This window comes from Ctenocephalides felis, unplaced genomic scaffold, assembly GCF_003426905.1.
Source record: "Ctenocephalides felis isolate EL2017-DRISC unplaced genomic scaffold, ASM342690v1 CF-g0.4_SCAFFOLD_01886, whole genome shotgun sequence".
Lineage (NCBI taxonomy): Eukaryota > Metazoa > Arthropoda > Insecta > Siphonaptera > Pulicidae > Ctenocephalides > Ctenocephalides felis.
The window spans coordinates 32,855,327-32,875,119 of NW_020538040.1; the positions used below are offsets into that span (position 1 = coordinate 32,855,327).

General features: G+C 28.9%; 2 protein-coding genes across 3 annotated transcripts in view; one reads left to right on the forward strand and one right to left on the reverse strand.

The window, feature by feature from the left end:
* LOC113378449 overlaps positions 1-19,793 on the reverse strand; it is a 610,291-nt gene that overhangs the window by 537,647 nt on the left and 52,851 nt on the right. The window lies entirely within an intron of this gene.
* LOC113374848 lies at positions 3,078-18,708 on the forward strand. The gene is made up of 7 exons (XM_026614812.1): positions 3,078-3,091; positions 3,408-3,616; positions 6,557-6,810; positions 9,231-9,432; positions 13,050-13,184; positions 16,631-16,830; positions 18,610-18,708. Exons 1-7 carry the CDS (start codon positions 3,078-3,080, stop codon positions 18,706-18,708), a joined length of 1,113 nt encoding a protein of 370 aa, XP_026470597.1.

Below are 19,793 nucleotides of genomic sequence, written 5' to 3' on the forward strand. Positions count from 1 at the left end.
TTTTTCATATAAATTATAAAACCGTAGTTATGCAGTTAGATTATATTATATTATATTATAAGTTAAACTGGATCGCAAGAACGGGAAATAATTTCACGCGCACTGCGTTGCTGTTGCATAATAGCGAGCTAGCCGTCGCGTCGCCTGAACCCGCGGGATTGGATTCCTGAATAATGAGATATTTTACTGTAAATAAGCTCATCTGATCGTTCGGCATCACCAGGAACAACGATAATTTTCGATAAATTCATATTAACTGAAATTTCCGTCATATTAAAATAGTAGATTCTCATTAAAAACTGTCAACGAGATAAATAACTGTATTGGTCTACTCGAATAGTATGAAACCTTATGAGCGACAATAATTAGTATTTCATCTTGCTTGCTCTAATAACATTTCTCGGAAATGATTTCTCAATAGTAATTGCAATGATTTATCACCCTATCCAATAAAGATATCCCGAATTATTGAATAATCAGACTTACAATACCGGAATTCCGTGATCCTGAATACCGGGATTTCGGGATTACCAGTATTTTGTTAAAAAATGAGCTTAAGTTTTACACTGTGTATGTGTATTGCCGAGTATGACACATCCGCAAGATATAGCGATTGTTTATATATTATATACGATAGCTACCTAATGAATAAATAGTTTGATAAAATCAATGATAATATTGCTCTCGGTGGTGGATGACCTCTTTCTTATGCGTACGTTGCAGATTCCTAGAAATTGTTAATATCTAATTGGGATTTGATTATAATCTAAATGAGGTACTAATTCATATCGACTAATAATGTTCTTGTATTATTTCTTTGATAATTGTCCCGACAAGTGTAGAATGAGAAAAGGCTTTTTCGGATTGTTTTAATCGTACTAAAATTCGGTTCTCGCTTGAAGATGAAACAATTGATTGTTTATCTTTGTTGAAAGCATATTTTGATAAACATGTTATTAATTGAATATTTTGTTTCGCTAAATATGAAATTCCACAGGAGCCTATTATATGTAAAATATAACATAGAAGTTTATATATATTTTTTTACTTGAACGTCTTTTTGTATCTATCTACTCCTATTCTTTATGAAATAAAATAAATATTTTTTACTCATTTTAGAACAATAATAATGTTAATATGTCATTATAACAACTGCGATAAATAAAAATATGACTATTAAATTTCAATGCCGGTATTAATACTGGGATCCCGGTATTACAAATTTCAAATATCGAATACTGGTATTCAGATTTTAATACGGTATTGGAAGCCCTAATTACAACTTTGTAACATGATAATTCAAAACATTTTTAAATTCTAAATTCTATAAATTAAGAATTGGGAAAACAATATTTTTGAACTTAATGGAAGTCCATAATTATTACGCTAGGAGTTCAAGAAATTAATTCGACAGATTAGGTTAAAATAGTTTGACAGTCATTATTGGATATTATTTTAGTAAGTCATAAAACAAATTTGTAAATATATCACACGCAATTGCGTAATAGGAATATAAACCTTTTCTTGTAAGTTTTATTAAATCTTTTCTATGTTCATGCTTTTCAAAATAAATATAGAGAAAAATAAATTCATTCATGTATGTTTATTAATTTGTAATAAAATAAATTTTTATATTGATGTAATAGGGTATTCTGACTATTTTCAAAGATAAGTTATTCAAAAAAATATGTATAAGAGGATTTTTAACAATTCAACTTATTTTTGGAGATATAGCTGTTTGACCACGACAATTCTCCTCTGTCAATCCACGAAACATCAAACTGTTTTTTTAAACTGTCTTTCAATACAATACCCACGTTTTCTCTACTTTTACTAAACTGATTTACTTAAAACTTTTTTATAGACGTTTCCTTCAGTATGAATGCACTCATCCCAAAATTCCGATTATAATTATTTTAAAAAAAATCGAGAATATCAAAAAAAGTAAAAACTAGCTGTAAGTGGAATTCTGTCTTAAGGCAATTAGGGCATCGTGCCTTAAGGCAAATTGCTGGAACTTCCCGTACAAAAATTATTATTTTTTTAAAAACCGATTAACATTTTTGAAAAAATTTTACTTCGAAAAAAATAGATTTTTGAGAAACTATAAATTTGACAAAAAAATACTTTTTTTTGAAAAAAAAAAAATTTATTTGAAGAAAAATTTTTTTTTGAGAAAAAATTTTTTTTTTGAAAACAAAAAAAAATTTTGAAAAAAAATGTTTTCTTCATTTTGACATATTTTGAAAATTCTGAACTTTTTTTCACTTGCACTGCACTGCTTGAACTGCATAGAGACGAAATGTCAAAGCTCGCTAGTGCCGCGCCGCCGTCTAACGCGTAAACATTGGTACGGAACCCACAGAAATGTAAAAAAAAAATATACTTATTGTTGAAATCTCTATAAAATATCTGACAATTTGATGTGCATATGTCTAATGATCATTTTTAACCGCCGAATGGCATTTTTTTTTACTTTTTTCATTAGATCTCCGAAACCGCTAGACCTGCCTTCATGAAAATTTGATCAGTTCTACATCTTGTCAATACAAGTAAAATGTTTTTTGAATTATTCAAATCGGACGCTCCGTTCTCTTAAAAACGGAGGTACCGTTTTTGGCACTTTTTGCCCCGTATCTTTGGAACGGCTGGACCTGCCTTTGCCAAAAACTAATCAGCACGTCTCCTTATCAATACGAATCGAATGTTTTTTGAATTATTCAAATCGGTTAATCCGTGTTCCCGAAATCGTCGACGAAAATTTGTATCCGCACATACATACACACACATACATACATACATACATACATACATACATACATACACACACACACACACACACACACACATACATCCATTTTTTCTAAGGTATGCCAAAATGTTCAGAAACCTCTGAAACGTAAAGATATATAAATATTTTCATTTTCGATTTTTTTGCGATTACTATAACTTGCCCTACGGGAAGTTAAAAATATGTATAATTTTCAATCAGTCGCTATTTTGTAAATAAAAATTAGCTTAATTCTGAATTAATAATTTATACATATTTTTTTCCTATTATTTGGAGAGCTTAAACTATGGGTATGGTCAGGTGCCAAGTTTTTGAGACCCCTCACTCCATCACCAGCCAGAAAAATTTCATGTTTATTTATATTTTGGAAACATTAATTAATAACAGTAAAAAGATTGTTTGCCTTTTTTACGACTTTTAAAAAATCACATGAAATTCATGCCTCCAGACCAGAATCTGGACTAGAATACCTCTTTAATTATGAAAAATAATATCTACTACACTTTGCAAATTTTGTTAAAAAAGCAGAATATTTTTAAACAATATTGAATTTTATGGCAAAGATTTCATCAATGCTTCTTGATTATGTATATTTATAATTTTATGTGTTTTACAGGATCGTTTCCCAGTACACCAAACAAGAGTTCATGTGCTTGTTAACAGATACCCTAAGTTTACAAAACCTCATATCGGCTCGAGATGACCATTTTTATGAAACCAGAATGTGGTTAGAAAGGATTAATTTGGTGGTTGATGAACTGGTGCAGGTTGGAGAAACTATGCGTTGCACGTTAGGATCACTTCTATCAGTCTACGCCGTTTCTAGTAAGATATAAAATATTTATTTATGTTGAAGTTATGATATGATTTCTATTTATAAGTAAATTTCAAAACTAGTGGTGTATGGCAATGTGCCTTAAGACAAATTTCTGGAACTTCCCGTAACAAAAATTAAATTTTTTTAAAATTAGTTTTAAAATTAAATTAGTTTTAAACTTTGAAAAAATTAGATTCTTGAGAAATTTTTGAAAAAAAAATGACTTTTTTGGAAAAAAATGATTTTTTTTATTTTGAAATATTTTGGAACTGTTGAACTTTTTTTCAAAGCAATACCACTGCTTTAGCTGCATAGAGACGCAATATCGAAGCGCGTAAGCGCCGCGTCACTATCTAATGGGCAAACAATGTTACGAAACCCAAACAAAATTGATACACATTATTAAAATCTCCATAAAGTATCTGATAATTTGATGTGCGTATGTTTAATGATCATTTTCGACCTCAAAATGGAATTTCTTTTACTTTTCTTACTAGATCTCCGGAACCGCTAGACCTGCCTTCCCAAAAATTTAATCAGTTCTTCATCTTGTCAATATAAGTAAAATGTTTTTTGAATTATTAAAATCGGATGCTCCGTTCTCCTAAAAACTGAGTTACCATTTTTGGCACTTTTTGCTCCGTATCTTCGTAACGGCTAGACCTGCCTGTGCCAAAAACTAATCAGCACGTCTCCTTATCAATACGAATCGAATATTTTTTGAATTACTCAAATCGGTTGGTCCACGTTCCCCAAATTGTGGACAAAAATTTATATCCGCACACGCACACACATAAACACACTTTTTTTTTCTAAGGTATGCAAAAATGTTCAGAAACCTCTGAAACGTAAAGATAAATAAAAATTTTCATTTACGATTTTTTTGCGATTAACATAACTTGCCCTACTGGAAGTAAATTAAAAATTATAAATTATTACATTACTTTATTTCAAGAAAATAAAATCTTTAGTCAGAATTTATAAAACCTGTTCTCAGAATGTTATGTGTGAATAGATCATTCAATCATTTTCCTCTCATTGACCACAGTATTAATTGAAGGTGTAATTTCTGTTGCAAAATACAACAAAACAGACAAATGTGACATCTGTATTTAAATATAAATAGCAGTATGTGAAAGTTGCATATAAAATTTAATCTAATATTACAAAAATAAAATCTAATGTAAATGACGAAATGACACTCAAAATGCGATTCGAACATTGAGTTAAACTGAAAGTCATATCGTTAGAATTAAAAATTAGATTAGATCATAATTAAACTAAATCATCTCTCTTCAAAAGTTTTTAAATTATATTTTAATTTTGCTTGATGCAATTTAAAAAATAATGTGTATTCTTTATATAGTTTTAATAAAATTGTACTTGTATTTTAATAAAATCAAAATCGATTATTTATTTCGCCTCCCATATATAACGTTATTTTGGTATTTACATAGTGTTTGTTTATATAAAAAATTTGCTATAGCATTGTGAAAATAGACTACACCTAAGTCTGTTTTTACACGGTCTTTTTGTACACGGTTTTGAAATAACACGGTTTGAAAATTGAATATTTTTAATTTTTTTACACGATTTTATTCCATTTAGAACGATTTGAAATTTTATGTACTTAAATTTTTTTTGTCAAATTTAATTTTTGCGAATTATGTTCATAACACAAAAAAGTATTTACGAAGGAAAAAAGTCTGAAACCATCGATAGTATCGATAGTTTGCGAACACTAGCTTAAAGATTTAAGTGAATTCCCCTTTAGCGCGTACAAACAATTTTTACTGGTCAAAGCAAATGTGAAAAGCACTAAGCATTATATATTTGATTTAATAAAATAAACATGAATTCTTGTTCTTAAAAATTCTTGTATTTCACTCATTTTAATAGGTTTTAGAGATTAGGAACAAATCACCCATTTTTGTATAAGATCAATGTCTTTTTTTACACGGTTTCTTCTGGAACCAATCTCCGTGTAAAAACAGACTTAGGTGTACTATAAATAGATATAAATCAGCTTGAAAACGTAAAAACTTGAAAAATTATCAAAATTGAATAAAAAAGTACATTCTGTCATCACATATTCTGATAAAATATGATAATAATTATTTAATGATTTTATTCAAGATATTGTGATATTAATAGATCAGAAAATTGCATAGCCAGAAACTTATTTTTATCTCGAATTTGTGTATTCAATTACCTGATATCATAAAAAAATATTACTGTCAATGTTTTATTTTTTTTCATAATTTTTTAATCCAAAATAAAATATATAATAAATAAACCAAAAAAAAAAGTATGCTCTTAAGTATATCCATAATTTATAATGCTTATTCACAATCTCTTTTTAAGAATTAGAAAAACATCAATGCATGTTTATTCACGGGCTTCAATGTTAAAAAATAAAGTAAACCTGAAGATAAAATAAATTATTTTAGTTTCTATTTTGCGCAAAAATAATTTTTTTTTTTAAGAAAGCGTCCATTAATCGCGTGAAGCTTAAAGGGGTGGGGGGTATTTGACAAAAAATAATGAAATATAACGTGGAGAAGGTATAGTTAAAATTCACGTTTTTATTTTTTTATTCAGAAAGAAAATATTATTTTTTTTAAATTCCATAAAATAAAAAAGTTGGACGTGGGGTCGAAAAATTAAAAAAAACATGGATCACGTAATTAATGTACGTTCCATAAGAAACAGGACTTTGTATTTTTTGGCACTCAAATAGAACTTCAGAAAAATTATTTCAATAATCTATATACAATGTTGTGTTTTAGTGCATTGTAACACTTGCAAAATCCAGTGAATAGTAAAATTCCCGTAAATAGTATATATTTATTTTATCCTGCATTATATCACGGTACGAAAAACTGAATTTTATGTTTAATAAATAGATTCTTATATTAAATTAAACTATAAAGAAGCGTATTTTTCAGGTTCATGGAAAACAGCCAATACAACAGAATTGAAATTATACAGAGATAAAATCACAGAATTGATGGATGGGATGTATCCAGCATTTGAGAGCTTTACGGGAATTCCCTTTCCTTTAATCAACCCATATGAAAATTTTGTTGAATTCGTCGACCGGAACGAAGATATTTCTCATTTAGAAAACTTTGGAGGAATTCATATGGAATTCTGTTATCTGAGTCGGCTTTCAAAAAATGACAAGTATTGCGAAACCGCGGTTAGTATATTGGATATTTGGTATATTTGGCGGTTGGTATATTGGAAAGAATTATACATTTTTGGTATATTTAATTCTAATATAATAAGGCCTTTTGAAAATATTTACTTTCTTCTAACTTTCAATGACAAATTTCTATATAAGATCTCTTAAGCTAGCAAGACTAAGTTAGCAAAATCGGACCGGACCTGTTGTATTATTTTAGTACTTATTTTGTACTAATTTGTACCACAAAAAAAATGTACTACATGCCGCCTGTTTAAAAAAAACACGTGGCGCTGCTACATTTAAAATTAAGCTAGCAAGCCCACTTTTTGTTTTAGAACAAAATAAATAAAATTAAACGAAAATTGATTAATTCGGATTCGTGCTAATTTGTACCACCAAAATTAAACCAAAAAAAATCGAAAATGCCTACTAAAATCGGTACCCCATGACGACCGAACTGCCCTTATATGAGATGTTTTGTACATTTTGTACAATTTGGAGATGATTGGAGACATAAGAACAGAGTTACGAAATCTGATATTTCTAATTTTAAACTGCTCTTTAAGTTTATTTTTCTCCATTCTCAAAACTTGCAGACTCAATCTGGGCGTAAGTACAATTTGGAGATGATTAGAGACGTAAGGGCAGGGGTACAAAATAAGTAATTCAAAACTAAATATTATATCGCTTATATAATAATATAATATGATTATTCTAGTCTAATTTAATTTTTCCCGTACTAAATGCCTTAACATTATTTTGGAGATGATTTGGGGCAAGACGATGGTAGTAATTTCTATAAAAATTTGTTATTTTATAATATTATTATCAAAGATTATTTTGTTCTTTATTTTTACTTCAATACAGGCTTTTTCTCTGCACTTTATACCTATATTAGGGCGGTCCGGCCAGTCATGGGGTACCGATTTTATTAACTATTTTCGATTTTTTTGGTTTAATTTTGGTGAATTAGTACAAATTCGAATTAATCAATTTCCATTTTATTTTATATTTTTGCTTCTAAAACAAAAGTGGTCTTGCTAGCTTAATATTAAAGTTAGCACGCCACGTGTGTTTTTTAAACGGCGCGTGGTACAATTTTTTTTGTGGTACAAATTAGTAAAAAAATAGGTAGTAAACTAGCTGTAAGTGGAATTCTGTCTTAAGGCAATTAGGGCATCGTGCCTTAAGGCAAATTGCTGGAACTTCCCGTACAAAAATTATTATTTTTTTAAAAACCGATTAACATTTTTGAAAAAATTTTACTTCGAAAAAAATAGATTTTTGAGAAACTATAAATTTGACAAAAAAATACTTTTTTTGGAAAAAAAAAAAATTTATTTGAAGAAAAATTTTTTTTTGAGAAAAAATTTTTTTTTTGAAAACAAAAAAAAATTTTGAAAAAAAATGTTTTCTTCATTTTGACATATTTTGAAAATTCTGAACTTTTTTTCACTTGCACTGCACTGCTTGAACTGCATAGAGACGAAATGTCAAAGCTCGCTAGTGCCGCGCCGCCGTCTAACGCGTAAACATTGGTACGGAACCCACAGAAATGTAAAAAAAAAATATACTTATTGTTGAAATCTCTATAAAATATCTGACAATTTGATGTGCATATGTCTAATGATCATTTTTAACCGCCGAATGGCATTTTTTTTTACTTTTTTCATTAGATCTCCGAAACCGCTAGACCTGCCTTCATGAAAATTTGATCAGTTCTACATCTTGTCAATACAAGTAAAATGTTTTTTGAATTATTCAAATCGGACGCTCCGTTCTCTTAAAAACGGAGGTACCGTTTTTGGCACTTTTTGCCCCGTATCTTTGGAACGGCTGGACCTGCCTTTGCCAAAAACTAATCAGCACGTCTCCTTATCAATACGAATCGAATGTTTTTTGAATTATTCAAATCGGTTAATCCGTGTTCCCGAAATCGTCGACGAAAATTTGTATCCGCACATACATACACACACATACATACATACATACATACATACATACATACATACACACACACACACACACACACACACACATACATCCATTTTTTCTAAGGTATGCCAAAATGTTCAGAAACCTCTGAAACGTAAAGATATATAAATATTTTCATTTTCGATTTTTTTGCGATTACTATAACTTGCCCTACGGGAAGTTAATAATACCAAAGGACAGGATCGATTTTGCTAATTTGGTCTTGCTAGCTTAAGAGAGGTGCTGATAATTTATTCAGAAAACCGCATGAATAATGCACCTACTAGTTTTAATATTTTGCTAGATGCAGTTTTAAATTAAGCTGTAATAATATTCAATGTAGTTAATAATGTAATAAGATTATTATTTCGGATTCGGGAATATATATATATATATATATATATATATATATATATAAATTAATTCAGATAATCTTGGCAATAATTATTCCTTTTCAGGAGACAATTCGAAAGATTGTGCTCCGTAACCGTGATGAAATAGAAATTCCGAATATTTTTCATATTGAAAATAAGGATTACAGACGGGGAGTTTGCCCACTAGGTAGTTGCTTCCACCGCCAGTTGATTAATTCTTCGCCAACGAGATACACAACATATAAGTTATTCAAAACTTTGCAACAAGGTTTCGAAAAGGCTAAAGGTAAAATAGCATAAGTAATACGATTTTGCATTAATGAAAACGATATTATCATTAAAGAAAAATTAAATCCGAATTTTCAACAAATAATTGAAAAAGTTCCTATAATTTATAATGTGATTCATTATGTTTTTAGTAAACTATGTTACTTCAAACGAAGGTAACTACAAATGCTATTACAATATTTTTTTACTCTTGCTGCGACAAGAAAGTTGAAAGTGGCATTTTGCCTTAAGGAAAGTTGCATGAACTTCCCGAAATGTGTAAGAAATGACCAATCCAAAATCAATCCAAATTTAAATTCAGATATTTAGATACATTTTTCAACTGTTTATTTCAAAAATAAAGTTATCACTTTCAATTAAATCTAAACATTGCGATTTCGAATTAAATCCCAAATAATATTTTTCGAATAGTTTTTGAATTTTTAAAATCGATTCAGAATTTCAGGCTAAAATGTGGACAAAAAATATTTCACTTTTCTGCTAATTATGAAAAAAAACGGCTCAGCCGATCGTATCAAAAAGAAAATGCCGATTTACGAATCTGGTCACATACACACACACGCATACTTTTTCCAAAGTTGGTCTCAGTCGATTAAGAATGGCTTGAAACGTCGAGAAAACATAAAATTAGCGAATCGAATTTTTTTATGAAAACAAACTTCTCGAAAAAACGAATAATTTAAATTTTTTTTTTAATTTTTTTTTTTTTTTTAATTATTTTTGAACAGCAATCAGAACCTAATAGTCCTATAGGCTGTTGTGCTGATTTTGACTTAATACTAGTCTGTTTGACAGATGGCAACCCAATCAGTTGTCACATCTCTGTTTGATATATTAATTATTACAATTTTTGTAATAGGGCGAATATTTTTAATGGTGCAGCAATTCCGGGTGAGGGCTATTTTCACTTGGCAACATATTGCTATCTATTTTTCCAAGTGAAAATTATTGTCAATGTTGCCTGACAACAGGCTGCTCGAAGTGGGTATTGAACCCGGGACCTCTGAAACAAGTCCCGTCGCTCTTAACAGCTTACCTACGGGCGAGAAATTTTAAAATAAAGGTTTTTTAGTTTGAAAAATAAACTTTTCAGAAACAAATTTTTACCTTAACGATAACTTCTTAGATACCGTATGTTTAAGCTTTGAGATTTTTGTTTCCTGTGCCGTTAAATACTTCTGTCAGTAGTACAAAGAAACATTACATCAAGCAATGCAGATACAGGTAAATAACTGATGAAGATCTGCAAACTAATCTCAATTGTAAAGATAAATATTTTGCTTCAACCACTTTGCAATTACAATTTGCTTAACCTATTTTTCAAAGCCAACAATAAGTATGAAGAATAGTAATTAGGATTTAGCTGTGAAAAATAGCTAGTTTGCATTTGTTTGTAAATTAATTACATGCAGACACATGTGAATATTTAAAAGAGCGTGCTGCACGCATATATATGGCACCTAAGTAAATATTCACACATCTGAATTAGATTATGACATTAATAATTAATATATATTGTTCTTATGCTAACGATTTCTAAACTGGAGAATTTAAATACATCTAAAACGTCTGACTAATTCGCCATATGCTACTGCTAAAAATTATTTTGGGTGTTGGATAGATAGAATTTAAGTAAATTCGAAAAACGTAATTTTTAACTTCCCGTAGGGTAAGTTATTGTAATCGTCCAAAAATCGAAATTGAAAATTTTTGCATTTCTCGACGTTTCGAAGGTTTCTGAACATTTTGGCATATCTCAGAAAAAATTGATGTGTGTGTGTATGTATATATATACAATTTTTCGGTCACGTTTTCGGGCGCACGGATTAACAGATTTGAATGGTTTAAAAAACATTCGATTCCTATTGATATGGAGATGTGCTGATTAGTTTTTGGCAAAGGCAGGTCCAGCATTTACGGAGTAAAGAGCAAAGAATGCAGAAAATAGAAATCGAGTTTTTGAGAGAACGGAGCATCCAATTTGAATGATCTAAAAAAACATTCGATTAGTAATGATTGGGAGAAGTGGTTGTTAGTTTTTGGCAAAGATAGGCCCAGCGATTTCGAAAATACAGAGCTAAATGTGCAAAAATGGCTGTTTTTGAGGGAACTAAGCGTCCGATTTAAACGATTCAAAAAACTTTCTGCTTGTTTTAACAAAATAATTGGCTTTGGAAAGAAAAAATTGTTTCAAAATTTTTTTTCAGAAAAAAATTTTTTTTGTCGAAAATAATTCAGATTTTATTTTTAATTCTGACTAAAGTTCTAATATACTTTAAACAAATAATTTCGACTTTGCAATTCAGTTCATATAACTCTTATAAATATTAGACAATGTTACAATGTTTATAATAATCAATCTGAAAACATTCAATATTCCTCGGACATTTCGTTACGGTACGGAAAGTTCCAGCAATATGCCTTAAGTCACGATGCCATACACCCCACTAGTTATAAAAATAAATTATTATACACCTTACATCGTATTTTTAGATGGTTTACAACCAACGGTTCAATCCATATTTTATTTCTTATTTAGACCTATTATTTAATTTGGTGCAGCAATGCTCAGAAAGAACATATTGAAGATCGCAATTCCCAAGTGAAAATTGATATCGCTACTGCTTGATATCAGGGTTGTTCGTGACGGGGATTGAACCCCCGACCCGCTTGATTAACTTTATATATGGTAGAATATTTTGAACAAATAGCATATTACAATATTACAAAACTTCTAAATACCAAAATATAGTTTTGAAATGCCAATTACCAACTCCTGATGCTTAACATTGAATATGTGAAGCATCCTCAAATAATTTGAAAAAAAAAACTAATAATTTCGGCATATTTCTGCTTTCTATTTGGGTTAGTACAAAATCTACTAATTTGTGCATATATGCATATATAATTTCCATTCTGCAAATATTAAAAATTCATCCGTTTTATTTAATAAACGTTATGTACATTTATGCAAATATAAAAATTTGTATGGAAAGACACACTACAAATATGTGAAAACTGCTGATTATAATAAACCTACTAATTGTAAGTCTTGTGGAGAATCATGTTATTCTGATATGTTTACTTTCAAGCGAATAAATCACAATTACTTAATTATCCTAACATTGTATGCATGACGCTTTGTATGCCTTTCTCTGGCAATTTCTCATAAATTATCATGCATATGTTAATTTATAAGAAGAAGGATCTTTAACATTCGTGACAAATTTCAATAGATGTCAGTGATTTGTTAATGGGCAAGATCAAAATGTAAGAGATCATTAAGTCCATAAATTAGTAGATCTATAAGTTAATTTTCTTCCCTTGTCAAAGATAATTCGTATTTCTCGAAATACCGAAATATGTAACTAATTTAAGACAGAGTTCTTTTATATAAAAAATAATATTATTGAAAAGTATTGAATTAACTTATCAAAAACTATTGCCTACAACCTAAATAATAAATTATTACCAAGTATAAAAGCAAAAGAAACATTTGTCTTTTATAGAATTTTGGCGAATAAATTGTCAATTTGTTAATACATACTTTATTCAAATGCATACATATTTAAACATTTTATTCAGAAATTTAAATTTATATATATAATATTTTAGCTGCTGATTTGATAACATTTTATGCCTTGTTGAGCATGGAAGCAAAAAAAAGCATGTTCACAGATGTAGCCGAGATGATTTTGTATTCTTATGAAGCAGGGTTTACCGACCTATACTACATCAATAAACAGGGTGGTAAGTTATGCCTATACTCTTAAATAAACTATATTTAAAGATGAGAAATCATAAATCAACACTTTGGTTGAACCAAAGCCAAATTATTTAATTTGTAGAACGCCTATTTTTTTCTAGACAAGTATTTGTAGCACTTTGGGTAAGCGTTTATTTACAACAAAAGATTTTTAAATATATGCCTCTTCATATACCATTTTTTTTACTTACCGTAGGGCAAGTTATAGTAATCGCAAAAAAATCGAAAATGAAAATGTTCATATAGCTTTACGTTTCAAAGGTTTCTGAATATTTTGGCAAACCTTAGAAACCTTAGTGTGTGTATGTGTGTGTGCGTGTGTGCCTGTGTGTGCGGATACAAATTTTTGTCGACGATTTCGGGAACACCGATCAACCGATTTAAATAATTCAAAAAAACATTCGATTCGTACTGATAAGGAGACGTGCTGATTAGTTTTTGGCGAAGGCAGGTCCAGCAGTTCCGAAGATACGGGGCAAAAAATGCCGAAATTTTACTTGTATTGACAAGATAAAAAATTATGATCAAATTTTTATGAAGGCAGGTCTAGCGGTTTCGGAGATCTAATAAAAAAAGTAAAAAAAAATGCCATTTGGCGGTTAAAAATGATCATTAGACATATGCACATCAAATTATTAGATATATTATAGAGATTATAACAATAATTATAAATTATGTTTACATTCATATGGGTTCCGTACCAATGTTTATCCGTTAGACGGCGACGCGGCGCTTACGCGCTTTGACATCTCGTCTCTATGCAGTTAAAGCGGTACGATTGCTTTGAAAAATAAAGTCAAAATAAAGAAAACTTTTTTGTTCAAAAAAAAAATTTTAAAAAAAAATATTTTTTTTAAAAAGTAATTTTTTGTCAAATTTTTAGTTTCTCAAATATCTAATTTTTTCGAAGTCAATTTTTTTCAAAAATGTTAATCGTTTTAAAAAAACAATTTTTGTTACGGTAAGTTCCAGCAATTTGCATTAAGGCACGATGCCATGCGCCCCACTAGTTATTTTTTTTTATCGTGAGAGCAATTTGTGTGGTTAAATGTTCTCAATTAGCCGAGAACTATTTGGCAGTTAACTTTCCTAAAGGACTCACACCACTACTACTCTCCTTGGTATAAAAATTTAATTTCAATATCTATGTTTCATCTTTTGTACTTATATCTTTTTGAATTATATTTTTTATTTAAAGAAGAATTAATACTGATCACTTCTACTCGTGATTGTTTGCTAAATGTCCACTAAAGAAATTTGTAAATTATATGGTGAAGTACAAAAAGGTATTGAAATAAAAATTATTAAAAAAAAAAATGAGATACATTCAATTCTTCAGAAGCGGTTTAGTCAATTCAAAATCATGTTCTGCCAAAACCCTGTATTTTTCTTACCAACAATATTTTCTCCTTTATAACTTAATTCATCTGGAGACCACTTGTCCGTGTTATACCCCATCTTTGAGGCCTATATTTCTAGAAGCAACTACAGTTGCTCTTGCGGTCTTTTTTAATAAGACTAAAATTGAATTGGAAATTCTCGAGGAAAATTGAAATCGCATTTACTTTTCCAACACACCTCGTGCTCTCACAATAGTCGTGCAGAGATGAACAGAAAATAAATGCTACTTGTAATAAGAGAAAATCGTATTTAAAAGCGAAACGAAACGGAGTAGCGGCGAGTGTCGATTATGATATGAAGATCGTGATCGTTCATAATGTATTAGATTTCATATTTGGGTTCATAGAGCGAAGAAAACCTGGGTCACTAAGATGAAATTAATGTATTAAACTTGTTTATACATTTAATGTCAGTAATTATATTTGGAAAATCTATAATTTATTTATTGCGTCTGCAGTCCCGCGTAATTTGGAACTTCTTAGGAACACTTCACTTGCAGAGAAAAACATTATTTTCCTCTCTACTCTGAGACACGTTTACTTCATTCTTGCCCCGGTCAAATTAAAGCCCAAATAGCCTCGAATTAGGAAAAATTCACATAGAGCTGAAAATTGATACAGATGTTAAATAAGCCATTATGAATGAAATGATAAATGTACCAGTAACTAATGGCAAAATAACATAGAAGATAAACTGTTGCTGTCACCTGACATGACAACAATAAACAAATTTGCCTAACAAATTATTTGGAAATTTCTTATGGTTTCCGCAAAAAATGTGAAAACTATAATTTTATAGCTTTGACCTTGACAAAAATCTCAGAGGTTAGATTAATAGAAACTTCTGACATTTTCATTTGCGATAGCTTATTTAACATCTGTAGTAATTATCAGCTCTATTATTCCTTACTCTTACTTGAATGCTATTTTGAGTGGAGTACATATCTATATATTGCATTAAATATCCTATACGTTTCTCATTCTGGCCATTTTTTTCTCTTTATTGATTTTATTGTATGTATTCATTTTTTCAAAAATATATCCAATAATTAGGATAAGATAATTCAATAAGTTCGTGGGACAATGTACGGCTTATGAAGCCAATGAAAAAAACTTCTCTTCCTTATTTACTCTTGACGATTATACGAGACGCTTGCAAAATTATAAAAAGATAAATTTTCGCGCCAAATTATAAATTCATTTCATTAAGTTTTATAATAGAAAATTTAAATATTTTTGGTTTACTTATTTTATGACTATAGACTACTTAGACCTGAAAGTATAGAATATTTATAACTTTTATTTTTTATAAGAAAGAAAATGCAAATGCAAATGGAAAAGGTAATAGATAAAAGTTTAAACAATATGTTTTGTTTCAAATTACCATTAAAATTTCAATAATAACAGCACATCATTAATTTAAAAGAAATCATGTGCAAATGTAAGAAATAAATTAAAACACTGCAATAATATTTTTCAAGCAAGATTGCTTTTAGAATATGTATTATACGTAACTATATTTAAAAAAAAGCTGAAGATCTGGTGACTAATTTTTAAAAAATATTCGGGGATAGCGATAAGTTAATGGGTAAACTTGACAATTCATCCAGGATTACAAAAAATCCTAAAAAATAAAATTTACCACACTAGTAATAAATTTGTATCTACAAACTACAAAAATCTTCATGTGTGCCAAGGACGTATAAAAGATTCTAGTAAAACAATAATTCCGCAACAAGGTAATAGTCGCAAATTTATTATGAAATTGACATTTAAATACTATTTGTTACTGTGCCAATATACTAATTCAAATTATTTTATACAAAAATCGAACTCAAGTAAAATTACTTTAGCTATGACAAGACAAAATTTTTGAATTAAGCTTACAAAACATGTTCAAGCAGTAGAACCAAAGAAATACATATACCATTTAAACAACTATGGCGTTGTTTATCAGAGATGAACATATAAATTAATTATTTTTCATTTGAAGTTTTGTGACGATATTTCATGATAAATGTGTATTTCAGTAATGGAAAAACCTGCCCCAAATGCAATACAGCGAGATGCTATTTTGGCGCAATCCTATTTCTACGTATACAGGGCAACATCGGAGAATAAATATAAGGAGTATTGCCGTATTATAATTGACAATTTGAAAAATGTTGTAAAACACCGTCAAGCACAAGGTTTAGATTGGTCATACCAGGAGGCTCGACATATCATGAAGGTAACTCATAATTCCATAAAATCAGATGATAACTTTTTGAAATGGTTTAATTATAATTAAATTATAGAAATAATCATTTATTTTAATTTATAATTCGATGTGGGGTGGTAAAATGTGTGCAGTAAGTAGAAGATGAGGGAATCAATTTTTACTCATTTTCTAAGAAGTCTTGCACAAGTATTAACCTTTTCGAGACGGCGATTTTTTTCGAACGCGGCGCCCAGAAGCAAATTTTTTTGTTTATATTGTTCATTTTTAATAAAAAAAATGTTTACTACGGAAATCACCCAATTTGTAAGAAAATTTGCATAAATAAGATAATTGCACATAATGTGTACATCTCGCTCCTTAGAAAATTTTTACTGTGAGCAGATTGAATACCACGTGTGCAGTGTAAGGTAAAATAAAAATACATCATTAGGATTGATGAACATTTATTTTAAAAAATTAGAGAATATAAAATCGTTATGTTGCTTTCAATAATGCAAAGTTATTTTTAAGAAATAGTAAAAAGTGAAAAAAATATGTTGAATAATAAAGAAAATAATATAAACAAGAAATAAATTTTTAGAAAAATGTCTGAAGGTAATAAAGTAACTCAGTGACAAAAAAGAAAATACAATTTGTAAATACATTTTTAGGAAACACGACACTTATCTTAAAATAATTATACATTATTTCCAAACATTAATTATACATTAAAACCAATACTATTAATTACTTACTAATACTATTAATTCATAAAAATCTTATTTTGACGACTATATCACTCAGAATAACTAATAATTGTTCATTATTATTATTGCACACACGGTGTGCAATTGGTTTCGAATGGGTAAACTACGTCTACAAATATTTGTTTGGTGCACTTTATTCAAAAAATTTACTTTATTTATATTATACACATTTATGAAAATTCATATACGCACATTTTATAAAATGTCGACTCGATTGTGCATGAATTTAAAAAACAGCATATATTATACATAAAGTAATATCTTGTCGATATTGCAAGAAGTAAGGTTCTATGATTTATCATGTCATTGGTCAAACTACAACGACATTTTTTCGTATTATTTTAGTTAGTTCTTGAATATTCTTGTAACCTTTGCAACATTGTCTTTTTCCAGACAATTCGTTATTTATACTTAATATTCCTGGACGCACATACCATAAATTGGGACGAATGGACCCTAAATTGCGAGGGACAGCTCATCCCCAGAAAAAAGGTATTGATATAAATATTTTTCATTTTAAATAAATAAAAGTTGTTCAGATTTGATCTAGATAATTTTCTGGTAGTGGAATTGATAAAAAATCATATTTTTTGATTAAAAATCTCAAGATCCGTTTAACTGATTAAAAACCATATATACACCTAGAAAACTAAATTACTAATTGAATTTAGTTTCGAAAATGTTGATAATTAAAAAGAGATTGTATAAATTCAATATATCTACTTTGTCAAAATTTTCTAAAATTGTTTTCTTTTTCTAAATGATTGAAATTTATAACCTAAGTATACTTCAAATAACAAATATAATAAGTCAATTCAAAATAACTGCGATCTTCAAAAAAAAAGTTATAAAAATCATATTACTAACAGTAAGTAAGTTTTATAAACAATAAAACATAATAATTATTAATTTATAATTCATTGAAAACAGTGTAACTATGTAAAAATTGTTTAATTATGTCGACTGTTAATGATAAAAAAATAATCAAATATACCAATCAAGCTCAAAAAATATACTAAATCATATAATTTAAACATTCTAGAATCATCCAGAATTATCGGTGTTGCACACGTTGAATAACCTTCGACCTGATGAGCCTAAAAAAAGTCCAGTCTCTATGAAGCCTAAAAAGAAAAACTAAGTCATGTATTATGACTTAATATACTACAAGCACTTATTGGTACACCCAACAACTAAGATTATATTAAATACTAAATTATTGTGTTAGATCATCATTATCAAGTCTTTGTGTTAACTGATAATTTTAGCTATTTCAACCAGTTAGATGGTAATAAAAAATTATAACTGCTATGTGCAAAATTTCACATATTTATTTGATCGTTTCATGCATAGCATATGAATTTCAAAATCTTACAGAATAAAGTGCTATATTACTTATATACATGTTCAATGAACTGTTTTTTTTTGGGGGGGGGGAGTATCATTTTTGTATACATTGATAAAATAATTGTTTGGGGGGAGGAGGGCGTTGGTAAAAAGAACCAACATAATCTTTACCCTGGCAAAGGAGTAAAATAAATTCAATAAAAAACAGGGAATAAAAAAGGAAAGTAAGTCAAGAAAAGCAATTTCACAAGAGATAAATAAATTGTTATTTCAACTCTGCTGATAAATATTTTTTATGAAATACCACATCAAGGTAATATACAATGTTATCTATGTAAAATATAGATCCATGAAATTCATATTTTGCATAACTTGAATAATGTAGTGATAATTTCGTAAAATTCCTTCAAAATCAAAAATAAGGACCTATTTGCCCACCCATGGAGTAAAAAGAACCAGGTGACAAGTTTTTGAAAAACAGCAATAGCTGGGAGTTTAACTGAACATAGTCACAACATAGTTTGTTTGTTTGATATGTATTATTTGTTATATAATTGGTTTGGTTTTCACAATTTAATTGCTTCAATTCAAATCCCCCGTAAATATTTATAATGAAAATAATAAAACTAATGCAACATTTACGCCATGTACGAAATATAAGTATATTGAAATAATTTCTATATTATTCGAAGTTTCTATAAATTTTTGAAGTTATTGAAATGGAAAATATGTTTTTAGGCAAGACAGATATTACAGCTACCTAAAAAATGAGATTGTATCGTCAGCGAAAAAGTAAAAAAAATACAAGCGGTCAATGAATGCATGTCAATTTTATTACATGAAGTTCTTCAGACACAATTATATGATGAGTGAAATTGT

Bases quoted from the DNA above. Each gene is read 5' to 3' on its own strand.
- LOC113374848 (XM_026614812.1), top strand. The intron at 3,617-6,556 runs GTAAGATATAAA...CGTATTTTTCAG, and splicing joins ATCAGTCTACGCCGTTTCTA to GTTCATGGAAAACAGCCAAT. The intron at 16,831-18,609 runs GTAACTCATAAT...TAAACATTCTAG, and splicing joins AGGCTCGACATATCATGAAG to AATCATCCAGAATTATCGGT.